This window comes from Lipomyces japonicus (genome assembly GCF_038497905.1).
Source record: "Lipomyces japonicus strain CBS 7319 unplaced genomic scaffold V1514scaffold_68, whole genome shotgun sequence".
Lineage (NCBI taxonomy): Eukaryota > Fungi > Ascomycota > Lipomycetes > Lipomycetales > Lipomycetaceae > Lipomyces > Lipomyces japonicus.
Genome location: NW_027117880.1, coordinates 22,057 through 45,887, shown reverse-complemented (window position 1 = coordinate 45,887; position 23,831 = coordinate 22,057). Strand labels below are relative to the sequence as shown.

General features: G+C 42.3%; 9 protein-coding genes and 1 non-coding gene across 10 annotated transcripts; 7 read left to right on the top strand and 3 right to left on the bottom strand.

Moving 5' to 3' along the window:
• The first annotated feature begins 2,673 nt into the window (after positions 1-2,673).
• V1514DRAFT_338042 (uncharacterized protein) lies at positions 2,674-5,151 on the top strand. The gene has a single exon (XM_066928778.1). It carries the CDS (start codon positions 2,891-2,893, stop codon positions 4,769-4,771), a length of 1,881 nt encoding a protein of 626 aa, XP_066780959.1. The 5' UTR covers positions 2,674-2,890; the 3' UTR covers positions 4,772-5,151.
• Positions 4,974-7,024, bottom strand: V1514DRAFT_338040 (uncharacterized protein). The gene is made up of 2 exons (XM_066928777.1): positions 6,458-7,024; positions 4,974-6,397 (listed from the first exon to the last, which is right to left on the bottom strand). Exons 1-2 carry the CDS (start codon positions 6,788-6,790, stop codon positions 5,336-5,338), a joined length of 1,395 nt encoding a protein of 464 aa, XP_066780958.1. The 5' UTR covers positions 6,791-7,024; the 3' UTR covers positions 4,974-5,335.
• A 361-nt stretch (positions 7,025-7,385) lies between these two features.
• V1514DRAFT_322498 (uncharacterized protein) lies at positions 7,386-7,689 on the top strand (the record flags this gene model as incomplete). Its single annotated transcript, XM_066926117.1, has 2 exons — positions 7,386-7,487; positions 7,570-7,689. 2 exons carry the CDS (start codon positions 7,386-7,388, stop codon positions 7,687-7,689), a joined length of 222 nt encoding a protein of 73 aa, XP_066780957.1.
• Positions 7,690-8,338: 649 nt separating this feature from the next.
• Positions 8,339-9,107, top strand: V1514DRAFT_338035 (RNA polymerase II subunit A). Its single transcript, XM_066928776.1, has one exon. The coding sequence runs from the start codon at positions 8,467-8,469 to the stop codon at positions 9,067-9,069; it is 603 nt and encodes a 200-aa protein (XP_066780956.1). The 5' UTR covers positions 8,339-8,466; the 3' UTR covers positions 9,070-9,107.
• A 207-nt stretch (positions 9,108-9,314) lies between these two features.
• Positions 9,315-10,337, top strand: V1514DRAFT_286154 (uncharacterized protein; the record flags this gene model as incomplete). The annotated part of the gene is made up of 1 exon (XM_066925192.1): positions 9,315-10,337. The coding sequence occupies one exon, from the start codon at positions 9,315-9,317 to the stop codon at positions 10,335-10,337; it is 1,023 nt and encodes a 340-aa protein (XP_066780955.1).
• Positions 10,338-10,378: 41 nt separating this feature from the next.
• V1514DRAFT_354688 (uncharacterized protein) lies at positions 10,379-14,053 on the top strand. The gene is made up of 5 exons (XM_066929599.1): positions 10,379-10,934; positions 11,038-11,463; positions 11,546-12,163; positions 12,218-12,892; positions 12,956-14,053. Exons 1-5 carry the CDS (start codon positions 10,769-10,771, stop codon positions 13,708-13,710), a joined length of 2,640 nt encoding a protein of 879 aa, XP_066780954.1. The 5' UTR covers positions 10,379-10,768; the 3' UTR covers positions 13,711-14,053.
• Positions 13,885-15,034, bottom strand: V1514DRAFT_312290 (uncharacterized protein). Its single transcript, XM_066925811.1, has 3 exons — positions 14,985-15,034; positions 14,598-14,915; positions 13,885-14,534 (listed from the first exon to the last, which is right to left on the bottom strand). The coding sequence occupies exons 1-3, from the start codon at positions 15,020-15,022 to the stop codon at positions 14,075-14,077; spliced, it is 816 nt and encodes a 271-aa protein (XP_066780953.1). The 5' UTR covers positions 15,023-15,034; the 3' UTR covers positions 13,885-14,074.
• A 2,104-nt stretch (positions 15,035-17,138) lies between these two features.
• Positions 17,139-18,520, top strand: V1514DRAFT_322493 (uncharacterized protein; the record flags this gene model as incomplete). Its single annotated transcript, XM_066926116.1, has 2 exons — positions 17,139-17,294; positions 17,375-18,520. 2 exons carry the CDS (start codon positions 17,139-17,141, stop codon positions 18,518-18,520), a joined length of 1,302 nt encoding a protein of 433 aa, XP_066780952.1.
• Positions 18,521-18,937: 417 nt separating this feature from the next.
• V1514DRAFT_299294 (STAG domain-containing protein) lies at positions 18,938-22,934 on the bottom strand. The gene is made up of 5 exons (XM_066925512.1): positions 22,584-22,934; positions 22,229-22,531; positions 22,006-22,118; positions 19,413-21,939; positions 18,938-19,323 (listed from the first exon to the last, which is right to left on the bottom strand). The coding sequence occupies exons 1-5, from the start codon at positions 22,834-22,836 to the stop codon at positions 19,088-19,090; spliced, it is 3,432 nt and encodes a 1,143-aa protein (XP_066780951.1). The 5' UTR covers positions 22,837-22,934; the 3' UTR covers positions 18,938-19,087.
• Positions 22,935-23,625: 691 nt separating this feature from the next.
• Positions 23,626-23,717, top strand: V1514DRAFT_t104. The gene has a single exon. It is a non-coding gene; the product is annotated as a tRNA-Phe (tRNA).
• The last annotated feature ends 114 nt before the right edge of the window (positions 23,718-23,831 follow it).

The following is a 23,831-nucleotide window of genomic DNA, read 5'->3' as shown; positions in this document are numbered from 1 at the left end:
GCTCATTTTCTTTTCTTTTTCCTATTCTCATATTACTCTTATGCTGTGTCATATTTATTTCCTTTACTATCCTATATGCCTATATGGCTAATGTTTAATATTTATTTATAGCATAATATAAATCGGGGTGCTGTATGGCTCCTTTTTAATAAGATAAAAAAAAAGTATGGCACCCAGCCTGATCACTTACCGGGCGATAGCTTTCATACAAACGAAGGGTCACAGGTGCAGTCATCCCTTTTCCAGCGGACACATATTCTGCTCTCGGCTCAGAAACCGCCGCTGTGCCCACAATACCCTCAAGACGATGAGGACTTTTGGCGCATCCGCTGGCGAACCGTGACTCGTCTCTATAAATGGAATGCTCATGATGCTGAAGCAGCTCACCTTCTCTCGCTGGCACATGCCAACTACGGCTCTTTATTTTACAGAGTGGCTGTTATCTCACAATCGTGCCGAATTGCCAGACACCACACAGTGTGCCCTTTGCCAGCGGGGTCCAGACACTCAAGACCACCGCTTTTTCAACTGCGATCGCATAGCGCCTCTCTGGCCGCGGTGGACACGGCAAGAGGTTATGTCCGGCCCCTTAGCAACCTCACGGGCAGCTTTCCACGCAACGGTGATATCTGCAGTCCAAGACTTACATCGATCCCGACGTCGCTACCCGTTTAGAGGGGAGGAAGCACAAGATGCTCTCCTATTCCGCGAGTTTTTTGCCCGTGCATCCATCAGTGCTTGTCAGTTATAGTTGTCAATGTGTTACTTTTTTTTTTACTGTTTATATCGTGATTTACTGATTAACGTTTTCATTATTGTTGATGTCTATAATCTTCTGTTTTTTCGATATTATGAATAAATAATACACGTCAGGGGCACCTAGTGTCCTAGTTAAGATAAAAAAAAAAAAGGAAATTACCCGGGCCAAATTGCCCGCTATCGCGACATGAACCCAGGCCTCAAGGTGCAAACCAAGGTTGGGCAGCTCACAGTCTGCACATTTCTTTGAGGTCACCGTGCTATACTCAGTCGGTTAGTCCAGCTACGCACTGGGCATGGCCACTATGGTACCCACTACCAAAGATTTGGCCTTACAGGTCGCCCATTAGAATGCACGTGTGGAGCGGTTGACACCGTAACACACATGCTCTTACAATGTTCCCAGACGACCCACCAACGCCACATACTCGGCGATCGGCTCGAGGAATCCTACTTGCTAGGCACTCCTGCGGGCATGGAGAAGGTGCAGGCCTTTCTCTTAGCCTTGTGATCATGAGCAGCAAATAGCAGGTCATTGGACATTTCTCTAGTCAAGTCCACTTCTCCTCTCGGGGTGATGATGCCTTGCACTATGTACAGGAAATCCGGAGGATGTTCGGGATGGATTTTGTTTTAATTGCTTACTGGAATTTGTACTGAAAAGGTACCATCTGTTTGTTTGAAGAAGTTTTGCATGTTATTGTTTCTACACTATATTGTAAAGTCTATAGACCTGACGTTGGCGCATGTGCCTACATCGAGCTTTAGGCTCCATCAATAAAAATTAATCAATCAATCAATCAAAGATTACACTTCTCCAAAAGCATATCGACCAATAACATTCCTCAACATCCTGAGCAAGGTCATTGAGCGCATCATCACAAGCAGGCTCCAATACTTGGCCCGAAATAAGCTCCCAGATACACAATATGGGGGACGCCCAGGTTATTAGTGCCCCGGATGCAATCATGACACTCGTCCATGATATCGAAACTAATCGTGGAATAACATCTGCCATGATGATCGACATCCAAGGCGCGGTTGATAATGTTGACCATCATACCCTTCTCAACACCATGGCAACCATGGACCTCCCAACAGCTGCACGACAGTGGGTGCGATCGTTCATCACTGGCCCCAAACAAAGTGAATCGTGGACAATGCTGTAGGACATCCCTTTCTAGTCAATACAGGAATCCCTCAAGGTTCCCCAGTATCACCGCTCCTCTTTATGATATACACGGCTCCAATATATTCCATGATTACTTCAGCCGGTGCACAAGCATACGGATATATTGATGACATCACAATTGTTACAACAGGCATGCCAGCTGAAAATGCGACTAAACTTAGCAAAATCCTTGATGGCTGCATTACCTGGGCCACCAGCCATACCACGGCCATTGACCTTGGTCCCAAGTTGGGGTACATACATGTCAAGGCAAAAGAAAACCCACCACTAATCCTACCTGATGGCGACCCAACACACCGACACTTGCTAGGCCAAAACCTAACCGAGGCAGAGCTGCTTGCCACACGCGTCGGATTGGAGAGAGTGAAAAATTTCCTCTCTGCCTAGTGATCATGAACCCAGTCAGAAGTTGGAACTACGTCTCGATGAGTTTGCGAACCCTAGGCTAGCCCTCGTCGACCTACAGAAAATTCGGACGTATTCTCGGGACATTTGAAGAGATGGGCCAGATAGGAAACTGTACTGAAAAAGTACTATCGACAAGAGAGAGAGAAAAGTGACGATGGCGAATGCCCATATTCTATTGTATTATACTGTTGCTTAGTAAGGGATTTGTCCAATCAAGCACGGGCGACACAACCGCAACAATCGTGTCGTGTTTATGCAGGTGCCGCGCTATAAATAGGAATTCACACGCGTCCCCCGGCCCGATCGATGGCTGAGCTCGCTAATAACAAGTTATCAAAGTTATCATGTTTGCGTGCGTTTGCTGTCCTTCACTGCGCACGTTGATAACGCATTGCAAAACCCAGCCTTGTCGATGATTGTTCCCTTTTCTCACTCTTCGCCCGGTCTCCATTTTTTTTAACCATCTCAATAAATCTCGTCGAATTCGACTTCTGTCTAATTTTGCTACAAAAATTCCAAGTACCAACAAAAATGCGCTTGTTTGCAGGGCTTCAACGGCTGTGTGCCGTTGTAGTTTCGACGTGCCTGTTGGCTTCAAACGTCACGGCAACGAAGCTGATCAAGTCCAGCTCGCTACAGACTTGCATCGATAATTCAGATTTCTCGGCTTCTCTCTTTAACGTTCTGTTCACGCCAGAAAATAGAACGCTTTCATTCGATGTTGTTGCTGTTTCCACGCTAGAAGGTTATGTTTACGCAAAGCTAGTCGTCATTGCATATGGGTTACAAGTGCTTACCATCAACGTTGACCCTTGTGATCTTGATATCGATCAGCTGTGTCCCATGAGGCCCGGCCAGTTTGATCTTGGAACCGATGTTTTGGTCTCTCAAGATGTTATTAAGAGAATTCCTGGCGTGGCTTATACGGTGCCAGATATCGATGGCACCGCTCAAGTTCGCATTTACAATGAAAACAACACCGAATTGGCTTGTGTTGAAGCACGATTATCCAACGGCAAGACAGTGAATTCCAAGATCGTTGCCTGGGTCACCGCAGTGATTGCAGGCCTGTCCATGGTCGTGGCCGCGGTTGCGTCGGGCTTGGGTCACTCTTCAACCGCCACCCACATCGCTGCCAACACGCTTTCATTGTTTGGATATTTTCAAAATTTGGCAATTATTGGCATGTGCAGCATGACGTTACCCCCCATCACGTCTGCCTGGACTCAGGATTTTGAATGGAGCATGGGCATTATCAGGGTTGGCTTCATGCAATCGATTTTCAATTGGTACATCAAGGCAACCGGTGGCACGCCCACCTATCTGCTCAAAACATTGTCGTCGGTTTCGATTTTAGTTCAAAAGCGCGCGCTCCAGTATCTGTATTCCAGATCAAACAATGACTCGGATCTGTCCACCATCTCGACCACGTACACTTTGCATGGCATCAAGCGTGTGGCATATCTTGCCGGAATCGAAATCACCAGCTTATTTGTTACCGGTCTAACGTTCTTTTTATTTTTCACTTTCTGCATCGTGCTCGTGCTCGTTCTTCTGAAGCTTATCTTGGAAGGATTAGTCAAGCTTAAATGGGTGTCGTTCGATAGGTTTAAGGAGTTTAGGGAGAGATGGTTGACCGTGATCAAGGGCACCATGTACCGTCTTGTTCTTATTGGCTTCCCGCAAATGACAATTTTGTCTCTTTGGGAGCTCACCAGGCGGGACTCGCCTGCGGCTGTCGTGCTTGCCGTGGTCATGCTCTTGATGATAAACGGCTTGCTTGCCTGGGCCACGTTTAAGGTTATCAGGTTGGCAAAGAAATCGATTGCGATTCATAAAAATCCGGCTTACATTTTGTATTCCGATCCGGTGGCGTTGAACCGTTGGGGCTTCATTTACGTGCAATTTCGGGCCACCGCTTACTATTTTATCGTGCCATTTCTTATTTACATGTTTATAAAATCGTGCTTTATTGCGTTTGGTCAAGGTGCTGGAACCATGCAGGGAATCGTGCTGTTTATTCTTGAGATTTTATACCTAGCCCTGTTGTCATATGTCAAGCCTTACATGGACCGACGCACAAACATCTTCAACATCACCATTCAGTCCGTTAACTTTATCAACGCGCTCTTGTTTTTTTTCTTCACCGGGGTTACTCACGTGCCAGCTATAGTGATCGGTGTCATGGGTGTCGTGTTTTTTGTTTTGAACGCCGCGTTTGCGCTCGTGCTCTTGGTCCTTATTATTATCTCATGCTTGTTTGCTGTCTTTTCAAAGAATCCTGATAACAGGTATCAACCAATGCGAGATGATCGTGCCAGTTTTGTAAAATCAACAGCTCAATTTCCGAAGGTGACTGAACTTGAAGCACTCGGTGCTACTGCCAGGGGTGTCAATCAACCGAAATATTAATTACAAACTTGGATTTGTTTTTTTCTTTTTGTGTATATTTTATTTTTTTTTTTTTCTACATTTATGTTTTATTTAAAGTATGGATTTTTATTGTTTTTCAATTTGATTGGGTATGTATGGGATGTTTTGACACGCTACTTACGGCTTATGTTTTTTTTTTTGTTTTGATCAAGTTGATGGAATTCATCAAATGAATTATATTTTTTGCATGTGATTATACTTTTATGTTTTTTTTTATTTTATTTTCGGTTTTTTTTTTGGGGGGAACTTGAACTTATACATTTGACAATGTTAAAAATGAATAAAAGTATAACGTATGAATGCCAATGCGAATGCCATGAATAAATACAACAACAAAAAAAAAAAAAACTATAATAAACAATACACTTGAAAAAATACACTTGATAAAATACACTTGAAAAAATACAGCACGAAACATGAAATAAAACAATGGTTATAGGATGTGAATTAAACAAAAAGCCTGCCTCCGCCTCCTTCTCCCCCCACCCCAAAAAAAAAAATTATTCAACAAAAAGAAATAACAAGAATTTACAATTCCCGTTTTCACCTTACGCCAAGAACACTTAGTTCTAAAGTCCACATCCTTCTAACATGTACCTTGACCTTAATCCCCGGAAAGCCTTCTAATTCATCTAATTCCAATTGATCCCACCAACATTTTCTAGCAGGCTTGCGCCAAAATAAGAGTAATTTTTGTGCCATGGGGTTAATAATTTCCGCAACGTTGCATGTCGAACTTGTTGTGGGCGAAGTTTGATCGGCAGAGTCGGTCATTGTCATTGTCGTTGCCGAGGCTTCATTTTTTGGCAAAGAATTTGGCAAGGTTGCCAACAAACGCACAAGCGCTAGTGATGAAATTACGGTCTTTTGTGAGTCACGTTCACGGAAGCCCCAGGTATCTGATTCTTCAAATCCAGATGAGCAAAGCATGTCAACCAAATGCTTTTCCGCACTGCCACTTGGCGGTGCTTGATGATGCTCCTTATTTGTAGACGATTCAGGTTGATGCTGAGTAGTAGTTGCTGCTGCTGCACCGGATGAAAGTCGTGACCGCTTAAGTGCGGCAAAAATGGTATTGTCGTTGAGTAATTTTTCCCCAACAGCGATTTTCAATTTTACAATGTCAGTGTATGTTGGCGTTCGTTCGATCGTCATGGGATGCTCTAGTGACATGGTGCGGTCGCCACCATCACCAGTGGCAGTAGCAGTAGCAGCAGAAGAAGAAGCCGGTGCCGGCCTTGGTGGTGATTGTTCTAACTGATGATCTGACGAATGCAAAGAACTAAAAGAAGCCCTGCGTAGCAACCTAGACATGCGTGATGATGCGGACGATACGGAATGAGTGGGCACGTGAGCCGGCACGGTCACGGTCGCCGGCGGGATCACGTAGTAGTCAAGATCTTCCTGAAGCACGACCACGGCCGGCTTTAAAGACAGGATTGACATCGATGCGGTATTAGCTGACTCAGAAAACGTGGAAGGTGACGCTGTGGGTGATGGCGGGCCGGAAGACGTTATTGTTGGTGACAACGGAGGCGATGGTGCAATCGTGGCCGACACTTTTCGGAACGTGTTGATTGCGTATTCGAGACAGGCAGGTGAATACTGATAAAACGATTAGTTGGCTTCAAAAAAAAAAAAAAAAAAATTGCATTGATAACGTACATCGACATATATAACGTCAGAACCAGTCAGGTTTGATATTACGTTGCCATGGTTATCGACAAACACGCCATTGGGGAATAAGCACAACAGTATGCTTTCTGGTAATCCCATAAGTTCATCTCTCTGTAAAACAATCCTTTTGCCACGCAGGTCCAGTGTTATGGTATCGTTGCCATGATTATCAGTCTGGCTGCCGCCGTTGTTGTGACCGCTGGTGAAGAGGGACACGGCATGGTTCGATACCTGAGTGATAATATTATGATGACCTGTTGCCGTGGCGGTGGAAGTAGAAGCAAGAGCAGCACCTGAAGCGCTACTACCAGGCGCACTCATATGAATGAAAGGGGTGTAAGGAGGTGGGTTGTCCGTCGTTTGGTCGTCGTCAGCCCACGGCGGTGAGATGGTGTTTTGGTCAGAAGGCCGTGGAGCCAATGCGGAGAGATTTCAAAAAACTAAACCGTAACAGACAAGACAAAGAAAAAAAAAATCTCTTAATTTCAACAAGACAACTAATTAGGTATATTCCAAAAAAAAAAATACTTTGTTAAACTAGAGAATTATTCAGATTAAATCTCAAGGTGAACTGAACTGCCCTGCAACTATAGTAGCTGTCTACAGAACATTCACGTGATGCGCTCGCTCTTTTGGGTTAGTTTCGCTTTTTCGTACCATCATGCCCCATGCAAATGATTACGAAAAATGGATCTTCATGTCCACGGTACTTACATGAAACACGTGTTGATCATAAATTTGGTTATGTACCGGACATGAGTGTGCGAATGCCGCACCAGTATTCATCATCAATCTAGGGCTATGACGCGGACATGGACTTGCTGTTTTCCTGTTTTTCACCTCATCCCAGATTGGGAGGAATTCATTCTTGGGCTTATTCTGGATGCATGCGCCATTATAGCAGATATTCGAAGGGATGGTTGACTTACCATCGATCGTCAGGGGGGACAAGCGGATAGATGGCGACCCCGACGATGTCCTGCGATGGGAGATTATTGGTATGATCTACCGTCAGAGGGTATCTATATAAAATTTCTGGATTTTGTGGAATATTGTTGACTGACCATGTGGTTAAATATGCCGAACAAGATTTTCAATAGTCAGTTGCCGTTTGCTTTAAGGATTGGAAGTTCCCGTATTCTCTGCCTTCAGTATGGTCCCGAAGTCCGGAACATGCATTTGTTCTGTCTGGAGTGGGCCCATCGGCATATATTCAATAGCAGTGCATGGTCGAGATGTCTACTATCGAATAACGGCACAATATACGGGAGCATGCGGGAGCTGAAGTATGTCATATTATTCCGCGAGATGAGTCTGAGTGGTTTTCCAATAATAGAATGCAACGGTTGAACAGCAATGCATATTTTCCTCGGTCAGATATCCACACGACGTTTGATGACTATGTTTGTTTTATATCACAAGGACTCTGCGGAATTTTATCTCCCGCTCCTGAGCTTGATGACTTTTATAATGCTAAAGCACGTCAGGTTTGCGCGGTCCTTATTTTGCTTTTAGAAGGATTTTTAAAATTTCCTCGGTCTAAAAAGATCATCAGAGTCTCTGACACTCAGGAGCGGAAGATTGTAACCAGGAGATCAATTGTAGCGCAAAAGGGATGTAAATTATCAAAAAGCACTCTGCAGAAAAGGGTGACACGAGTCGCAGGCATTCGTATGGTTATTCGTAGTAATTGTATAATTTTAAGTATGGCGTAAACAAAATGAAAAGTTACAATTTCTTGTTGTTTGTATAACTACATTATCCGTAAATGGGATAGTTAATAATCGTATTTGACTATACAAATACGAATGACAAATAATCTTCTATAGTGCACTCCTTTACAGTTTTGTCCATGTAATTTGATAATGGCATTCAGGGGCTAACTATATGGCGGTTGGTTTACCCGGCCGTCACCGGTTTTCAATCAAATGCGCACGTTCAACATGTACCCATAGACAGCATACTTCGAATTCACGGTGAAACAACTCAACACATTGATGGCTTCAGCAGGGCTGAAGTTTTGCACTGTATGTGCGTCTAACAATAATCGGTCAATGGAAGCGCACCGCGTGTTGCAATCTGCTGGCTACGACGTTTCTTCGTTTGGCACCGGATCAGCCATGCGGTTACCGGGCCCGGCCATCGACCGGCCAAATATCTACATGTTCGGCACCGCGTACGACGAAATTTACAATGAATTATCAGCCAAGGATTCCCGGTTGTATGCCATGAATGGCCTGTTAGAAATGTTGGACCGCAACCGCAAGATCAAGCGCGCGCCGGAACGGTGGCAGGAACAAAAGCGCGTGTTCGACGTTGTGATTACGTGCGAGGAACGGTGCTTTGATGCCGTATGTGATGACTTGCTCAATCGAGGTGAAGATTGCAACCGCCTAGTTCATGTGATCAACGTTGATATCAGAGACAACAAGGACGACGCCGCCATCGGGGGCCAGGCCATCCTGCGCCTGGCCGACCTGTTGTCGTCGGCATGGCGGGAGGCGCCAGCGGACATGGACGGCCTGGTCACGGATGTGCTTGAGCGATGGCAACGAGAGCATGAGAAGCTACCGGCACTGCATGCCGTGTGTTATTTTTAAGTTAATTGTATAAATAATGAATAAATGAACCAACATGACATCAGCAACTAGTTAGTTAGTTAACTAACTTAACTATTAGCAGTTTAGGTTACGTAATGTACTGTCACGTGCGCAACGCCTCCCCGCAATCGTCTGACCTTTTTTGGCCACCGACGATTAGCTATCGATCGCCCAACCGTTTTCTTTCTTTTTCCATTTTGCATCACATTAAACAACAACAACCAGACAGCACTGTTGGTTTCATTATGGACGGTGCAGCCTGTGGACCTGCGAATCCGGTGTCGAGCCTGCGCAAGCATGTGCAGGTAGACAGGTCGGCCCAGCAGGACCGTTTCGTGCCGCAACCGCAGCCACAGCCCGCCTCATTGTCGTCATCTTTACCAACATTTCGGCAATCGCATGACACTACTACGGGTGATCCCGCGTATGCAAGTTTTATGGTGGGCCGGCCAGATGCAATGTATTCCGAGTTTTCGCTGTTACAGATATCAAACCAGCAACACCAACACCAGCCCCAACCCCAACACCAACACCAAAGTCAACAGCACCAGCAAGAGCAATTTTTTTACGCTTCCGCTCATGCACAGAGCGCTGGCCCTACGTCGTCATGGGACCAGGAATTTTTGCAGTTTCTCGACGCACCAGTTGCTTCGTCGCGGATGTTGCAACAACAACAACAACAACAACAACAACAACAACAACTTGACTATCGGCCTGCTTACGTGCCTTTTCCTGGGTTGCATGACCAGCAGTTTCAGCTCTTGCAATCAGCGCCTCGGCTTGCCAGCGCTACCGCAGCGAAACAGCAACAGGACGTTGCGTTTGCACAAGAATTTGACCGTGTTGCCGCCGAAGACATGCAGGCACAATCTAGCACGACCTTATTAACAGAACAAGACAATGTTGCTTCAAGTTCTGTCACAAAAGAAAGCGTCGTTGATGACGATGGCCTGTCGCAAATCGCCGGTGAGTTGCTCGACTCGCTTGCCAACAACGAATCGCAAAAATTTAAAGACTCTACATTTTTGGCACTTATGCGGCGGCTGCGAGATAAAGAAGTTGTGGTGCAGGGCAGGAAGATGGTTGAGGCTGTGTCATCCTCATCTTCGTCATCGTTGTCGTCGTCGTCGTCTTTCGTGGCCGGCGCCGGCTCCGGCACCGGCGGGATCAATCAGACCCCGTATCAGGCCGCGCTTGCTGAACTTCAAAATGATGAAGGATACAGCGGCAACTTTATATCCCCGACAATGTGGGAAGAACGAATTTAAATAAAATTATTAATTTAAATGTAATTGAACCCATTGTTTCTGTAGATTCCGGCCTTGTTTTTGATAGTCAGTCATACATGGGTGGTGCGGCTCAGTTTTCGAACTGCCAATCTTCAACCGAAAAAAAAAATGTCCAACCTTGAATTTTTTTGAGTTCCCGACAAGCCTTTCTCGCACGAGAAGAAAAAGAAAAAAATTACATAGAAAAGAACAAACCAACATCATTGGTTGCTAAATTGAAATTGGATTTAACTCAATAGGCGAAGCTGCAAGGCCCGAGTTTTTAATTGACAAATCATAAAGGCTTGTTCCGAAAGAACAGCAAAAACAAGACAAAGTCAAATAAAACAAAAAAATTAACAATGGTTATATTATCACTAATGAGATTATAATACGTGGATTAAGCAATACTTCCTTTTGACCGACAATTGATGATAAGGATTCACGCTTGTCGGATTGCTTGTCCGACAGTGTGGTTACTAAGACCTCCTGTCGGTGCTAACAATTCAATCTGGCTACGATGGCACAGGAACAACAATATCAACTTGTTTGGAATACCACGACAGTTTCACTCGGTCCGGCAAAGAAGATCTACAGGTGTGTTTTTGTGTTGGCGCTTTTTTGTTTTTATTTTTATGAAACATCAACTCATTAACTGACCGATTTCTTTTCTACTATTTTTTTTTCTCATCAATTACAGCAACCTCACAAGAAATAATTCAGACGCATGATATACCTAAAAACTGTGTTCCGCTTAGAAAACGAGTTAACCACTATAACACATCGACCAAAAAGACCGCTCGTCGTCAGTCAGACTCACATAGCAAACCACGCTCACATCTTCAGTCGGGGTCAATTGTATCGCAACGGCGTAATCCAAAAGACAAGAGATTTCAGCCATCAGGTTACAGGGTGGCAACCGGTGCATCTTCGTTCTACAAAAAGCAGCCACATTATCATGACAATGCTGCATCATTTGCTGATGATTTGGACGCAGTCGGAGCTGATTCGTATAAGCTTGAACAATTACTTGAACAAGGCTTGACATCCACTAACCAGGCCAAAGTTCCCAAAAAACGAACACCTCCAAATCCGCATTCGAAAAAAGAGTTAGCTCTTTCACATGGTAAATATATAATACATATTATACAAATACGAATTGTATTGGAAAACAACTTTACTGATAAAGCCTCTCATTCAATTTTTAGAAGTGTTCAAAAGCACGGTACGATTATTATTAAAACCTCATTTCGCACACCTTAACAACACAATTCTTTCTGCCAAAGGAAGAACGTTTGGCATACTGATTTCAGGCTTGACAGACACAACTGAAGAAAGCTTGTTCAAGGAATTTGCTGAAAAATATACCAACCTGTCGCTTTATGATCGCGAGTTAGGATGCGCAGTATTCATGTGCGCAAGCGTTCCGGACATGTACAGGCTAGTTCGCTTGCACAATGGGCGCGAGTTCAATGGTCAAAAAATTACAGTTGGTCCGTTTTTTCAACATTATCGGCAAAAGCTAGTCAGGAATAGTAAAATCGTTTACATCACGTCGTCAGATCCACAAGTCGTGCTCGACGCTGTTCAGAACCGCATGCCAAGTTGTGGAACGGTGGCTCATGTCGACTACCGGGCGAGCGCGTCGGATCAGCTTTACGCTTTTGTCAAGTTTGATACCTTAGTAGGCTCCTTAAAGTATATGTTGTCGGTTAGGACCAAATTGTCTTGCTCTACTATGCGTGAAGACTTGAACAAGGTCGAATTCGTGACTCCGGTTGACTCCATCCCATCCATCGGCATGAGTGAGATCATATCTGACGCTGGTACGTTTAATAGTTTTTTTTTTTTTTTTTTAGTGTACTAATTATGTTTGGCAGAACTATTTCGAACTCCTAGCGCAACAGAAAATATTGGACGAAACTTGTATGAAATTCATGCCAACAACAATTTACTAAAACTGGTACTGAAACAAAAACTGTCACATGCTATTATTGCATCGTTTATTCATCAAGATTTACCTACAGACAATGTTCTTTCATATTTCAACATATTTGGCAAAGTTGTCTACTTTGTAAAATATAATTTGCAACGTTACATGGCTGCTTATATTATTGCATACGAAAACCAAGCTGATGCTGACAGTGCCATGCAAAACATGCATGGCTTGGCATTAAAAAAAATATGTTCAGACGACGACCAAATTCCTACCAAGGCAAAAAGCTGGCGACTGCACGTGGCACCCTTTTTGGATCCTGCCGAGGCAGCACGATTACAAAAATATTTTACAGCCGTCTATCTGAGCAATCTTCCTGATGGCTGTTCGGCTCAGGATTTACGAGATCAGCTTGCCAAATATGGACCATTGACGAAAATCAAATTGTTACAGGTAACGACGGGAAGACGATGTGCATACGTATTATTTACAAGCCATGGAGCAGCCGTCGAATTTGTCAAGGCCACGATAGTGAAGTCACGGGAATTGAAGTCTACATCGAAGCATTCTTCTCTTATAATAGCCACGCCAGTTCATGCAGTTCCTTATGATAACATTAGTATGTGACCCCTTGTTTGTTTGTGTTTGTGTGTGTGTGCGTTGTACTGACCAGAATATGCAGCTTCTGAAAAATTTTTAAAACTTGCAGATTATCATTGGAACCATGGTGACTTGCGGAAGTTTATTGAAGACATTGAGGACTACAATGACGATGCGCCGGAGAATCTGTCAAAATTTACAGATTTTGGTTGGTCCACGCGACCTCAGGTTCCTCATACGCACGAAATTTGTAATATACCATCAGCTGTCATTCCTCGAATGCTTTTAAAGTCTAGCGCTAAGCAAGTTTTTTCGGTACATGTATCAAACTTGTCGAATCTGGTATCAACAAATACAATGCTTGATATTTTTGGCAAGGCAGGTGAAATTATTAATGTGCAAAGGCAACAAATCACTGATGCTACGCATGACATGATTATTGATTTTGAAGATTTCAGCGCCGTGAATAAGGCAATTTTGATGGGTTACGGACTGGAACTTGGTGGCCGACCGCTGATTGTCACGGCCGATGTCGGTGCTGATTTAAGGCGACATACGAACTGGACTTACCGATCTCTCGTTATCTTATCCCTGCCACCATTTGTGACCGTCAGCAACATGCGTAGGTTGCTACAGAGGTTTGGAACCGTGACGTCGTACTTGTTGCAAACGAGTGATAACGGCTCTGATTTTTGCTACGTGGAATACAAGACCGTTGACGAAGCTCGATATTGTTTTTATCTGTTGTACCGCATGCAAAGAGAGGCGTTAGAATTGGGACATCAGTATTCTGGCATGAAACCGTTCCCCATAGGACCGACCCTTCTTGAACCGTGAACATTTGACATTGTCTGTATGAAATTTGTATATACTGATTATGAAGTAGGACTTGCATTGAAAAAGTTTTTTTTTTTTTCAATTATTTTCAGTTCAAAAAAAGTTAGATACTAGTTAATGTATATTATATGGAATGCAACTACTTTTGGGTTATTTCAAGTTTTGGTGTTTTGTGTTGTCTTTTATTTTTAATTTGTATATTTGTACATATTTGTTGGGGGCTCGTGTGGTACATACTTATTTGGATACGTTTGACATATTTTACTATTTGCATTTTTTTTTAGACGCCTGTTTTAGGTCGTTTTTCATCCACCACAAATAAAATTAAAGTCATTAATAGTTATTTTCTGTAAATCTCTCCTTTTCAACTTCTAGATGCCAATTTCGCCATCTTGCGATCATTCATGGCTCTATACCTCGCAATCACGGTTTCACGTTCAGCTTCAAGAAGCATTCTCTGCGCGGCAGTGCCGGCAGATTTGGGCACGTTTTGTAATTTCTTTGCCGGTGCGTTTAAAACTGGCGGAGCATCAGCTACTTCGCCAAACTTGGGCACGTTGCGCTTGGCAATTTTTTTCCAAGGATCAGGCGATCTTGACCGTTGTGATTTGAAATCCAAATACGCTCGTTCCTCTTCTTCCTCATCACTATAATTTATGCCATCATCTTCATTTTCTTCCACCGGATCCGATTTTTTCTTCTTTTTAGGTAGTGGTTTTTGACCGTTTGCTTCAGCCTTTTCACGTCTTTTAGCTTGCCGCACCGCTGCTGCAGAAGGGACTCCGGTCTTTGCTCTAATGATTGGCAAGGCTTCGTTCACTCGCCTGAATTAAAAATTAATAATCAGCATCTTTGCTTTCTCTTAGCGATATAGTATTAAACAATACCTTGTAAAATCAGCAAGACTTTCACCTGATTCTCGTTTAATCTCTGCAAGTGCGGCCTTTTTCGCCTCCGCCGCAGTCGTTGTTGTTGTTGCAGTTGGTTCGGCATCTTTACTTTTGGTCGTTTGAGGCTTGTTCATTCGATTCATAAGTTCAAGAAATTGCCGAGGCGTGTTTCCGCCTTCATCTTCTCTTTTCGAAACTCGTTTTTTTTTTATTTTCTTGACGATTTTAGCTTCGCCATCTGGTGCTGATGAAGCGATCGATTTTTTTGGAATAGCTGGAGGCGATGATTGCCGTTGACGCCGGGAGCCTTTAGGCCTGCAAAATGTAAAATCAATATTTGTCAATACTTGTATTTAAGTGTTTTGAAATTTTTTGTTTGCATACTTGTGCCGAGCAGAGGTTTTGTGCCGTCTGAACTTCATTGCAATTTGATGGAGTTGACTAAATTGGCTTCATTAAATTTTGAAACTTTTTGGGACTTTTAAGTAATTACGGGGAAATTTCGTTTAGATTAAATTTACAATAAATTTTCAACCATAACGAACAATGCTACTATAAATAAAGAGATTTAAGAAAAGAATAGAAAATATTATATTTTTCTTTTTGTTTGAAAAAAAACAATTAAAAATATTGAATGAAAATTGGATGATTTACAAGGAAAACTAAATTATTGGCCATTAATATATTACGATTGACTCTCGCATCGGTTAAAAAGAAAATTAAATTATCGAAGTTGGGATTATAAAATTTTTTTGCCATTCCTGAGCTTTTTCAGATTTCTCTAAAGCTATATATTTGAAATTTCTGGCAAGACAATGTCAAATAACAATGATAAGAATTAAGCATAAAGTTTGATTTTCTTTATTTATAAGAGTGATTACAGGTTAGCTGTTCTTGAGGGGAACAGAAAAGAATACCGCGGACTACCGGTATGTCGTCAAATTTGAGAATCGCAGATATCGCCGAAAATGCAAATGTTGCGCAGCTTAGTTGTAGCAAGGTACTCTTCGGTATAACCAATATGACTAGCAATCCACGTTGGATGCGATTCCAAGGGCCAAAAATAGGATGAATATAGTCAAATACGTGATTATAAATGGCATGGCACATGGAACAGATTTCCTTTAATCCTAGATGGCTTATACATGATCATGGCAAACCGGCGGTTGGGTGAAGAGGAGTCAACACATCAACGTTCCGTTCATGCTCGAGTCTGATCTTAACCAATCTAATCTGAACGGCATGAAGAAAATACGTCCCTTCAATCAGAGTATGAGGTAGATGATGACGTTTCATTTATGCCACATGATGAATGGAAGATATAACCTGTAAGTGACTGTTGATGACTAAGTTCGTATCATTTAATTTCTCATCAGAGGAGAGATAAATGAGGCCCAAATTGATTACCAACTAATTTTTAGGCTTGCAGTGGTTGCACTTTGATGACGACCCCATTTCCAAGTGCACGGAGGCAGGGTATATATGCCAACATGGTTTGTAAATCCAGATCGTGCAATATCGTTGAGATTTCCTTGAATTTGCACGATATTTTTGTTATCGCTCTGGTGGATCGAAGGTTTTGCTAATGCTTTAAAAGAGCAGTTGCAAGCTTGTTATTGGGCCGAGAAACCATTAGATATATTTCGAACCTGTTTATTCTTTTATGAGGAGCTTCACAGTTTTTATAAAGGACGAGTGAATGCTGAAATGAGTCGAGTTATTCTTCATGAATTGTATGTTAAAATCATTCAATTCTTTCAATGATGGAAGTTCGCCGACTCGATTGCACTGCCTGTTTTGGTGAACATGACTCTGAAAAACCATAACGGCAAATCAAAACCAATAGGCCTCTCACAATTCTAGCAGTCCTCACTCAGAAGATGATAGCCGAAATAAATTTCGGCAGCCACTGCATGATAATTCATCCGTCATGCGACGGCCTATTCCAACCGATTATTTTGAGGATCTTGATTGCAGGCATGAGTATCTTTTTTCATGTCTTTATGGCCAAATCAGGCTGTATTGTATTACAATGCTCGTAAGGTTTCACTTTTTACTCATGCATGAACTTCAAGATAGTCCATTGACCGTAGATGATCTGTCAAATATGCCAAGGGAGCTAGCTGTTATCGGGGTATTGAAGATGCAACAACCTCTGGAATTGGTACATTTCGATGCCGTAGCTGCACCATGGCTATGAATTGCATGCACATTCGTACAGCCAATAATGTTCTTCAAAACCATAAAGCATATCTCGTTTTCCACATGCTTCATGTTGGGAGGACCGTGCGGCTCGGCGATGACGTCAGACTGGCGCGGGAAGAAAACCAAACAAACGCCACTCGTGCACGCCCTCGCCCATCCTTCTCCTCCTTCTCTTCTCCACCATCGTTTCCAACCTGTTTCTGCTGTTTTTGTAGCTTGCTGCGTTGATACACAAGCATTCCCAAATCATGACGTTTTTTCACACTTTTGTCTGGTAGGTGCATGGGCTAGGCAAAAGCCCAACCCCCGCTTGTATGACAAATCTAATTAAGAATGGAAAAAAAAAACAGGCCTGCCGATCGACCTGCAAACGAAGTCTACGTAACCGGTACTTTTGATGACTGGTCGAAATCAGCTCCGCTTGTTAAGAATGTTGACGGTTCGTGGTCGGTTTCAATCCCGCTTCCATCTGAAAAGATTTTATACAAGGTATGTTAAGCGTGGCATTGGCTTGTTTGCGATCTGCTCGGCAAACGTCTGTATCGGGCTTGTCTGACTTTTGCAAACAGTTTGTAGTGGACGATAAATGGATCATCGACGACGACGGAAATAAAGAGACCGATGAATCGGGAAATACAAACAACGTGCTTACTCTCGAAGACGCGGCGGCCGCGACAACGCCTAGTAAGCTTCCAGGGGCTTTTATCCCTGAAAGTGGCGGCATCCCGATCACGAAGCCGGCCGAGTCATCATTGCCAGCTTCTGGTGCGAAAGACCTTACCGGTTCCAATTCTTCAGCTGAGTCCTCATCTGATGCGCCTGCGCCGGCCGTGATTCGGCAAGCCAAAACGATTCACGAGCCTTTTCTTGGAACTCCCGGAATTGTGATTCCACAAAATGCTCGTGAAATCAAGGAGCTTAATATTAATTCAACCGACGTGAAACCATCGTCATCGATTGCGCCTGCTGCAACTTCGTCGCCGGAAGGACTTAATAAGTCGGCAACCGAGAATCAGCCTCCGGTTCATACAAAGCCTGCTGCTGCTGCTACTACTACTACTACTACTACTACTACTACTGTCACTGGTGACGGTAGTGATAGTTTGAAGAAGAAATTGACACAGGAGGAAGCTTTGGGCGCGTTTTTGGCTCCACCAGGAATTGTTATTCCTAAGAATGTGGCAGAGGTTGCCGAGCTTCAACAGCCCAGGTCATTGGCCCAAAATACTACGACTAAGTCTGAGAATACAGGTTTTCAGGCTGCATCAGAAACTATTGCTACTGAAATTGCTACTGAAGAGATTGAAGTAAAGCCAATTGTTGCTAAAGATTTTGCTCCCGAGCCAGAGAATTCAGTTTCAGTTATTTCTTCTGAACCCAGTGACGTTCCAGCTTCGTCTGCACAAGCTTTGGATGTGCCAAATGAATCAACTACTGCTGACAGATCGGTTGAGTCTATTAATGCAGAACCAGTTGTGGTCGGTCAACCATCGGAAAATAGTGTCATTTCGCATATTGATGATACCACAAGTTCTGCACCGGAAATTTTGAACAAGGATGATGTTCCCACCGATCTTAACCCCGACACGACGACCACCAGCACTACCACCGCGGCCCAAGAAACTGAAGAGACCAAAAAGTTGTCTTCTCCTCCAACATCACCCAAGAAGTCTAAGAAAGGATTTTTTGAAAGGGTTCGCAAGATTTTTAAATAAGTTTTTATCTCTTTTTTTTTTTTTTTTCAGTTTTGTTGATTTTTTTTATTAACTTTTAAGATGTTTGTTAATTTTGTATTTTTATGTTTTTTTTTATTTTGTACTTCTATCAATTTATACAGTTGGGTTAACGTTTTACTTTTTTAATTTTTTTCTTTTTCTTTCAGTTCGAGATATATCAACAATATCATTCCAGCATTTTGATAATTTTTGTTGGAGTCGCCGCATTTACTCTTCACTCATATCTTACCTCGGACATGCCGACAATTTGAAGAAAACAAAATGGTATCGAAGCGTCATTAACGAAATTATGATATTTTTTCATGTTCTTTTATAGATCAGATACGCGTAATCCGGGGTTCTTTCTTTTTTATACAAGATTATTTACTTCTCTCCTTTTTTTTTCATTCATATATATTATCGCAAGCCAATTTTATTAAAAAATGTATAATTTAATGTAATAATTTTAAAACAAGCTATTATCAGAAAAATTAAAATAAAAACAAAAACTCAAATTGAACCCCACATGTTTATATTACCTCTTGAACCCATTTGAAACATTCATTTCTAATTTTTGTTTGAAGTCTTTGCCAGTTTATTAGATGAACGATTTGTTTTGCTTGATTGCAGCTGATCCAATTCGCTCACGATGCGTTCGAAACTGGCACCTAACCTTTTGGCATGGCGAGTAATCCTGCTGGCCACAATGTTGTCATTGTTAATGATGCTGCCAGACAAAATACCAATCACGATCTTGCCAGTGATTTCACATAGCTTAATTTCTTTCTCCATTTTTAAGAATTCTGTGTTGTGACTAATTAGTATTTTTTTCTTTTTTTAAAAAATTTTAAAAATTTTGAACCCATTTGCAGGTGGAAATTGATAAACATACCTTTCGTTTCTTCCGACACGTCGTCTTGCGCTTCATCTTGCTCATCCTCCTCGTCATCGTCATTATCTGATTCGTTTTCTAAATCATGCTCAACTGATAGTTCCAAGCCAATTTCGGCAATGTTGGCATACGATTTTTCAAGCTTGCCAAAGATGTCGAGCAATGCTGCTTGCAAATCATGACCAACAACAGTGGTTTCAACCTCAGGCACGGGGATATTTTCGGCTTTAATTAAAACGTTAACACCCACCAGGCAATCAATCAAGCTCGACGCTGCCGTGCGTCGCAAGTCCAAATTCGCACCCGTCGAAGTTACGATTCGTCGCAAGTTACTGACCACACCGTGGTCAAACGTGGCATCACTATTGCCCATCAGGTTGGCAGCGGTTTTTGATTCAATAGCTTGCGTGACCTTCCATAACACGTAAAGCCTGACAATCACGACCGCGTGCTTGACCAGGTTAACTTCAGACTTGATCCCCGAATCAGCACGTTCGAGAATTACGAGCAAGGTCGAAATTAGCGATGCGGATGATGATGACAATGACTTGCGTGGAATTTGTTCCAAAGTCTCACTAGCCCCGTTCACGACGGCAAATAATTCGGCAAGCTTGGCTAGTAATTTGGTGGCTTCATTAACGGATTCCTCAGAAAACTCGTCCAAGGCAAGATCAGTGTATGGCTCAATAACTTGCCTAAATTGGGTCACGATTTGGTCCTGCAATTCTTTCAACCGTGAATCAACTGAATCAGAAACGTATTCGCACGATTGCGTGTGCAATACGGCCTTGATAAATTCCCGGGCGAGAATTGAATCATCAAACGATTGGAAAAGCTTGCAAATGCCATCAAATAATTCCTCGTGTGCGATTTGTTGTCGAAGTCGTTGGTACATGTCAAGATCAATCAAGTTGTGCAACCGGATCACGTCCACAGCAGTATCCGCATCAGCGGAAAATTTTTTTAAAAGTCGAGGCACAAGTTGAATCAATTCGGTTGCCACATGCTTTCGGTCTTGTTCAATCTCTGTCGCAGCTCGGGTCTTCTTGCCTCGATGTGATGTTTCGGTTAGTAGTAACGTGGCTTGAACAGCACCAACACCAAGGTCAAGCAAGATTTGCTCCTGTTCTGTCGTTAATGATAAATCTTTTTGAATAGATTTAATAATTTCGTTATTGTCGCCAATATCATGATTATGATCATCGCCTTCAGGGACATGAGCATCAAGTGATAACACGTCGAACAAGGCGTAATCAAAAACTTCAACAAACGATGGCAATAAGGCTGAAGAAGTTTCCCATAGTTCCTGACCGGCAATCGAAAACCGTGACTCGGTCGTGCCACTAATAAGACTTTCCAGCCTGGATATTGATAATGGATTGCCAATCACGGAAGACGACGACTTGTCAAAGGATTCCAAGTTTTCGACTATACTCTTAAGTGTAAACCAATTTTGCCTTGCCATTTGAGCGCCGGTCAATGAACTTTGTTCTTCATCATTATCAGAATCAGCTCGCGCAATGTGATTTTGAACAATAGATCCATCACCAAGTTTGGCAATACGATCTGAGGCGATCTCTAACGCGCTTGAAATGAAAAATCCAGAAACCGCCTTGCGAACCCGAGAATTACTGTCAAATATCAGGTTTGATACGGTTTTAACGTCTTCCAGTTCCAAAAATCCCAAATCACGAATCGCACTTAACAAATCAATCGTGGCAATGCGAACCCCGGTATCAACATCTCTGGTCGCCATCTCAATTAATCGTGGCCTAAATCGTTCCGTAAAATGACGAAGACCGCCGACAAAATAATTATCTTTATAAAGCTTGGTTAATGACCGGATAACTTCATGACGCGTGCTTGCATTAGCATCTGACAAAATCCAACCCATGTATCGCAAATATTGACCTTCAAAGAATAAATCCGGAAGAGTAAGCATCCACTTGCCGAGTTCTTTAATACACTCCGTTCTGATCTTATGATCAATATCACGATATCTATGAATAAATATCGTATCAAAAATATCACGAATCGTGGCTTCAAGATTTTCAGTTTTGTTGGCATAATCTTCCAATGTTGATTCTAATGACTTGATTTTTTCCTTGGCCGTACGACTTCGTTCCTTCGCAGTATTCAACATCTTCGTCGTACGACCGGTCGCCTTGGCAATATCGGCCGCCACCTGAGTCAATGTGGTCATGATAGTCAAGGCAATTGTTGTTGCGGTCAACCGGAACGACCTTAATGCCGAACTCGACATGGCCGCGATCCAAACCTGAAGACTTTCCAGTAATGCTTCATCATCATCATATAAAATCCCTCTTTCCGCACTTCGTTCGATTAATTGTTGCACGAATTCTGTAAGATTAGGTTTAAATTTTTTAAATTCTGCTTTTTTAGATACGAGTGGGAAATCATTGATCACGGTACCGTTAAGGTTTACCTGAATTTGTTCGATCGTTTTCGCAGCAGAATCTTGATCCTCAATATCATATCCTGTAACCAAACTATCACATCCAGAACTCTGTAAGTCAAGTTAATAACCATATTTATAGCAGAAAACAAAAAAGAAGGCAAGAAGAAAACTTACCAAAAGTATAAAATTGACAATTTCTTGAAGCGCAGTAGTCGAATTTGACTCATAGCGTTGAATCCAATCAGTCGCAATTGAATCTAGTGAAACGCCAGTATCTTTAACTGCGTCTGTAAATCAAAAAAAAAAAAAAAAAAAAAGTTAAAACTCCATTTTCTTTGTGAACTAAAAAAAAAAAGAAAAAAAATAAAACATAAAACAAAAAAAGACATGATCTTACCGAAGATAACATTATCTGTGTCTCTATTGCTTACATTCTTGGAAGACTCAATTCGTGCGCGCTTCCGACGACCCTTCTGAGATGCTGGCGTTTGACTTGATGTTGAACTTGGCCTATTTTTACTGCGTTTCTGACTTGAGTCTGCATAGTCTTCGTCGTCCTTGTCCTCGACAACAATTTCATCTTCATCATCTTCATCATCTTCATCATCTTCATCGTCTTCAATTTCTTCGTCTTGGTCTTGGTCTCGGTCGCTCTCATCCACAACTTCTTCCAATGTGGCATTCCTAATCCGTTTCCGAGCTAAATCATTAATACACGTCTAATTCAACCAAGCATTCCGATTAATACGAACATGAAGCTTTTTTATCCAAATCCTTGTTTTTGTTAATAGCCCGAGCAGATGAAATCATGGCACCCAGCGTGAGCTCTTCCTCATCTCCATTAACAATGTCCTCCAATTCGACCAAACTCTCTTCAGCTATGGACGACAAATCCGAACTGACCGACGTGACATCATCCATATCCGCTTCATTGTTTATTGACTCTGCATCTTTCTTCTGTGCCACGACACGTGGACCTACACGCTGTCTCGTACGTGCCGGCATTGATCTGTATCAAAATATAACGACTATTAGATGAATACAGTACAAGCTGAAATGAAATACGCTTGGTGATATGTGTTGGCGTAGTAGATTGCTTCCATTCACATTTCGCGTGTTTTGTTAACCAACGCGTCGTTCTCTACGCGTAAATGGCGGTCACATGACCGCAACAAGGGATCGTACACTGTACTAATTTTAGCGGTCACGTGATGTTTTATGTTTTTTATCTACTATGTAACGATTACTAATTAAGACGGTAAGAGAACGAGTGGGTTGTAGTCTACAATCATCTGACATGTGACTAGACTGTACAGGACATGGTCAAAGATTTATAATATAGGAAGTCTGAAGTACAAAAGAATCCAAGATGAAGATTGACGGAACATGTCCTTAAATAATAACCAATACTAATCATTAATTGATTGATTGATTAATTTTTATTGACGCTGCCTAAGATAACCCTAATCCCTAGTTACCCTATTGGCTGACAGAACCTTTCGGCCCTGTTCCGTCACATTAAATGATAGTGCACGCGGTACACTAAGGAGTCAGCCAACGAAAAGGACAATGATAGTAAAGTTCGTGTTTTAAAAGAGTGAAGAAAAAATGATAGAGTACATCTGAAAGGTCAGAGACGCCATTCTTTTTATATAGTCAAGGGAGCGCCAGCACCGTTACAAAAGAAGAAAAACGTAAGCAAAAAACGTTGCCAGAACAACGCGTCTTACGTAAACACGTACGTAATACTTTGACTTTAGCTGACCAAGGAAAGAGTTTTCAATCAATCAACTTGCGGGGTTAGCTCAGTTGGGAGAGCGTCAGACTGAAGTACCACTTTAGTTTAGCAAATCTGAAGGTCCTGTGTTCGATCCACAGACATCGCATTTATTTTTTTAATTTTTTTTTTACTTCAGTTGACAAAAATATTAAATCATTTATTTGTGGACGAATGTTTTTTTTACTTCTTTTGATAGTTACGCCATCGAATAACTAACAAT

Excerpts from the sequence above, each read along its gene's own strand:
- V1514DRAFT_338040 (XM_066928777.1), bottom strand. The coding sequence starts at position 6,790 with ATGAGTGCGCCTGGTAGTAGCGCTTCAGGTGCTGCTCTTGCTTCTACT. Across the intron at positions 6,398-6,457 it reads CTGACGTTATATATGTCGAT|TATTCACCTGCCTGTCTCGA; the intron begins GTACGTTATCAA and ends TCGTTTTATCAG.
- V1514DRAFT_354688 (XM_066929599.1), top strand. The coding sequence starts at position 10,769 with ATGATAAGGATTCACGCTTGTCGGATTGCTTGTCCGACAGTGTGGTTA. Across the intron at positions 12,164-12,217 it reads TGAGATCATATCTGACGCTG|AACTATTTCGAACTCCTAGC; the intron begins GTACGTTTAATA and ends TATGTTTGGCAG. Across the intron at positions 12,893-12,955 it reads AGTTCCTTATGATAACATTA|CTTCTGAAAAATTTTTAAAA; the intron begins GTATGTGACCCC and ends CAGAATATGCAG.
- V1514DRAFT_299294 (XM_066925512.1), bottom strand. The coding sequence starts at position 22,836 with ATGCCGGCACGTACGAGACAGCGTGTAGGTCCACGTGTCGTGGCACAG. Across the intron at positions 22,532-22,583 it reads TTTGGATAAAAAAGCTTCAT|CTCGGAAACGGATTAGGAAT; the intron begins GTTCGTATTAAT and ends TTAATGATTTAG. Across the intron at positions 21,940-22,005 it reads TTGTCAATTTTATACTTTTG|AGTTCTGGATGTGATAGTTT; the intron begins GTAAGTTTTCTT and ends CTTGACTTACAG.
- V1514DRAFT_338042 (XM_066928778.1), top strand. The coding sequence starts at position 2,891 with ATGCGCTTGTTTGCAGGGCTTCAACGGCTGTGTGCCGTTGTAGTTTCG.
- V1514DRAFT_338035 (XM_066928776.1), top strand. The coding sequence starts at position 8,467 with ATGGCTTCAGCAGGGCTGAAGTTTTGCACTGTATGTGCGTCTAACAAT.
- V1514DRAFT_312290 (XM_066925811.1), bottom strand. The coding sequence starts at position 15,022 with ATGAAGTTCAGACGGCACAAAACCTCTGCTCGGCACAA. Across the intron at positions 14,916-14,984 it reads AAAACCTCTGCTCGGCACAA|GCCTAAAGGCTCCCGGCGTC; the intron begins GTATGCAAACAA and ends TACATTTTGCAG. Across the intron at positions 14,535-14,597 it reads AGTCTTGCTGATTTTACAAG|GCGAGTGAACGAAGCCTTGC; the intron begins GTATTGTTTAAT and ends TTTTTAATTCAG.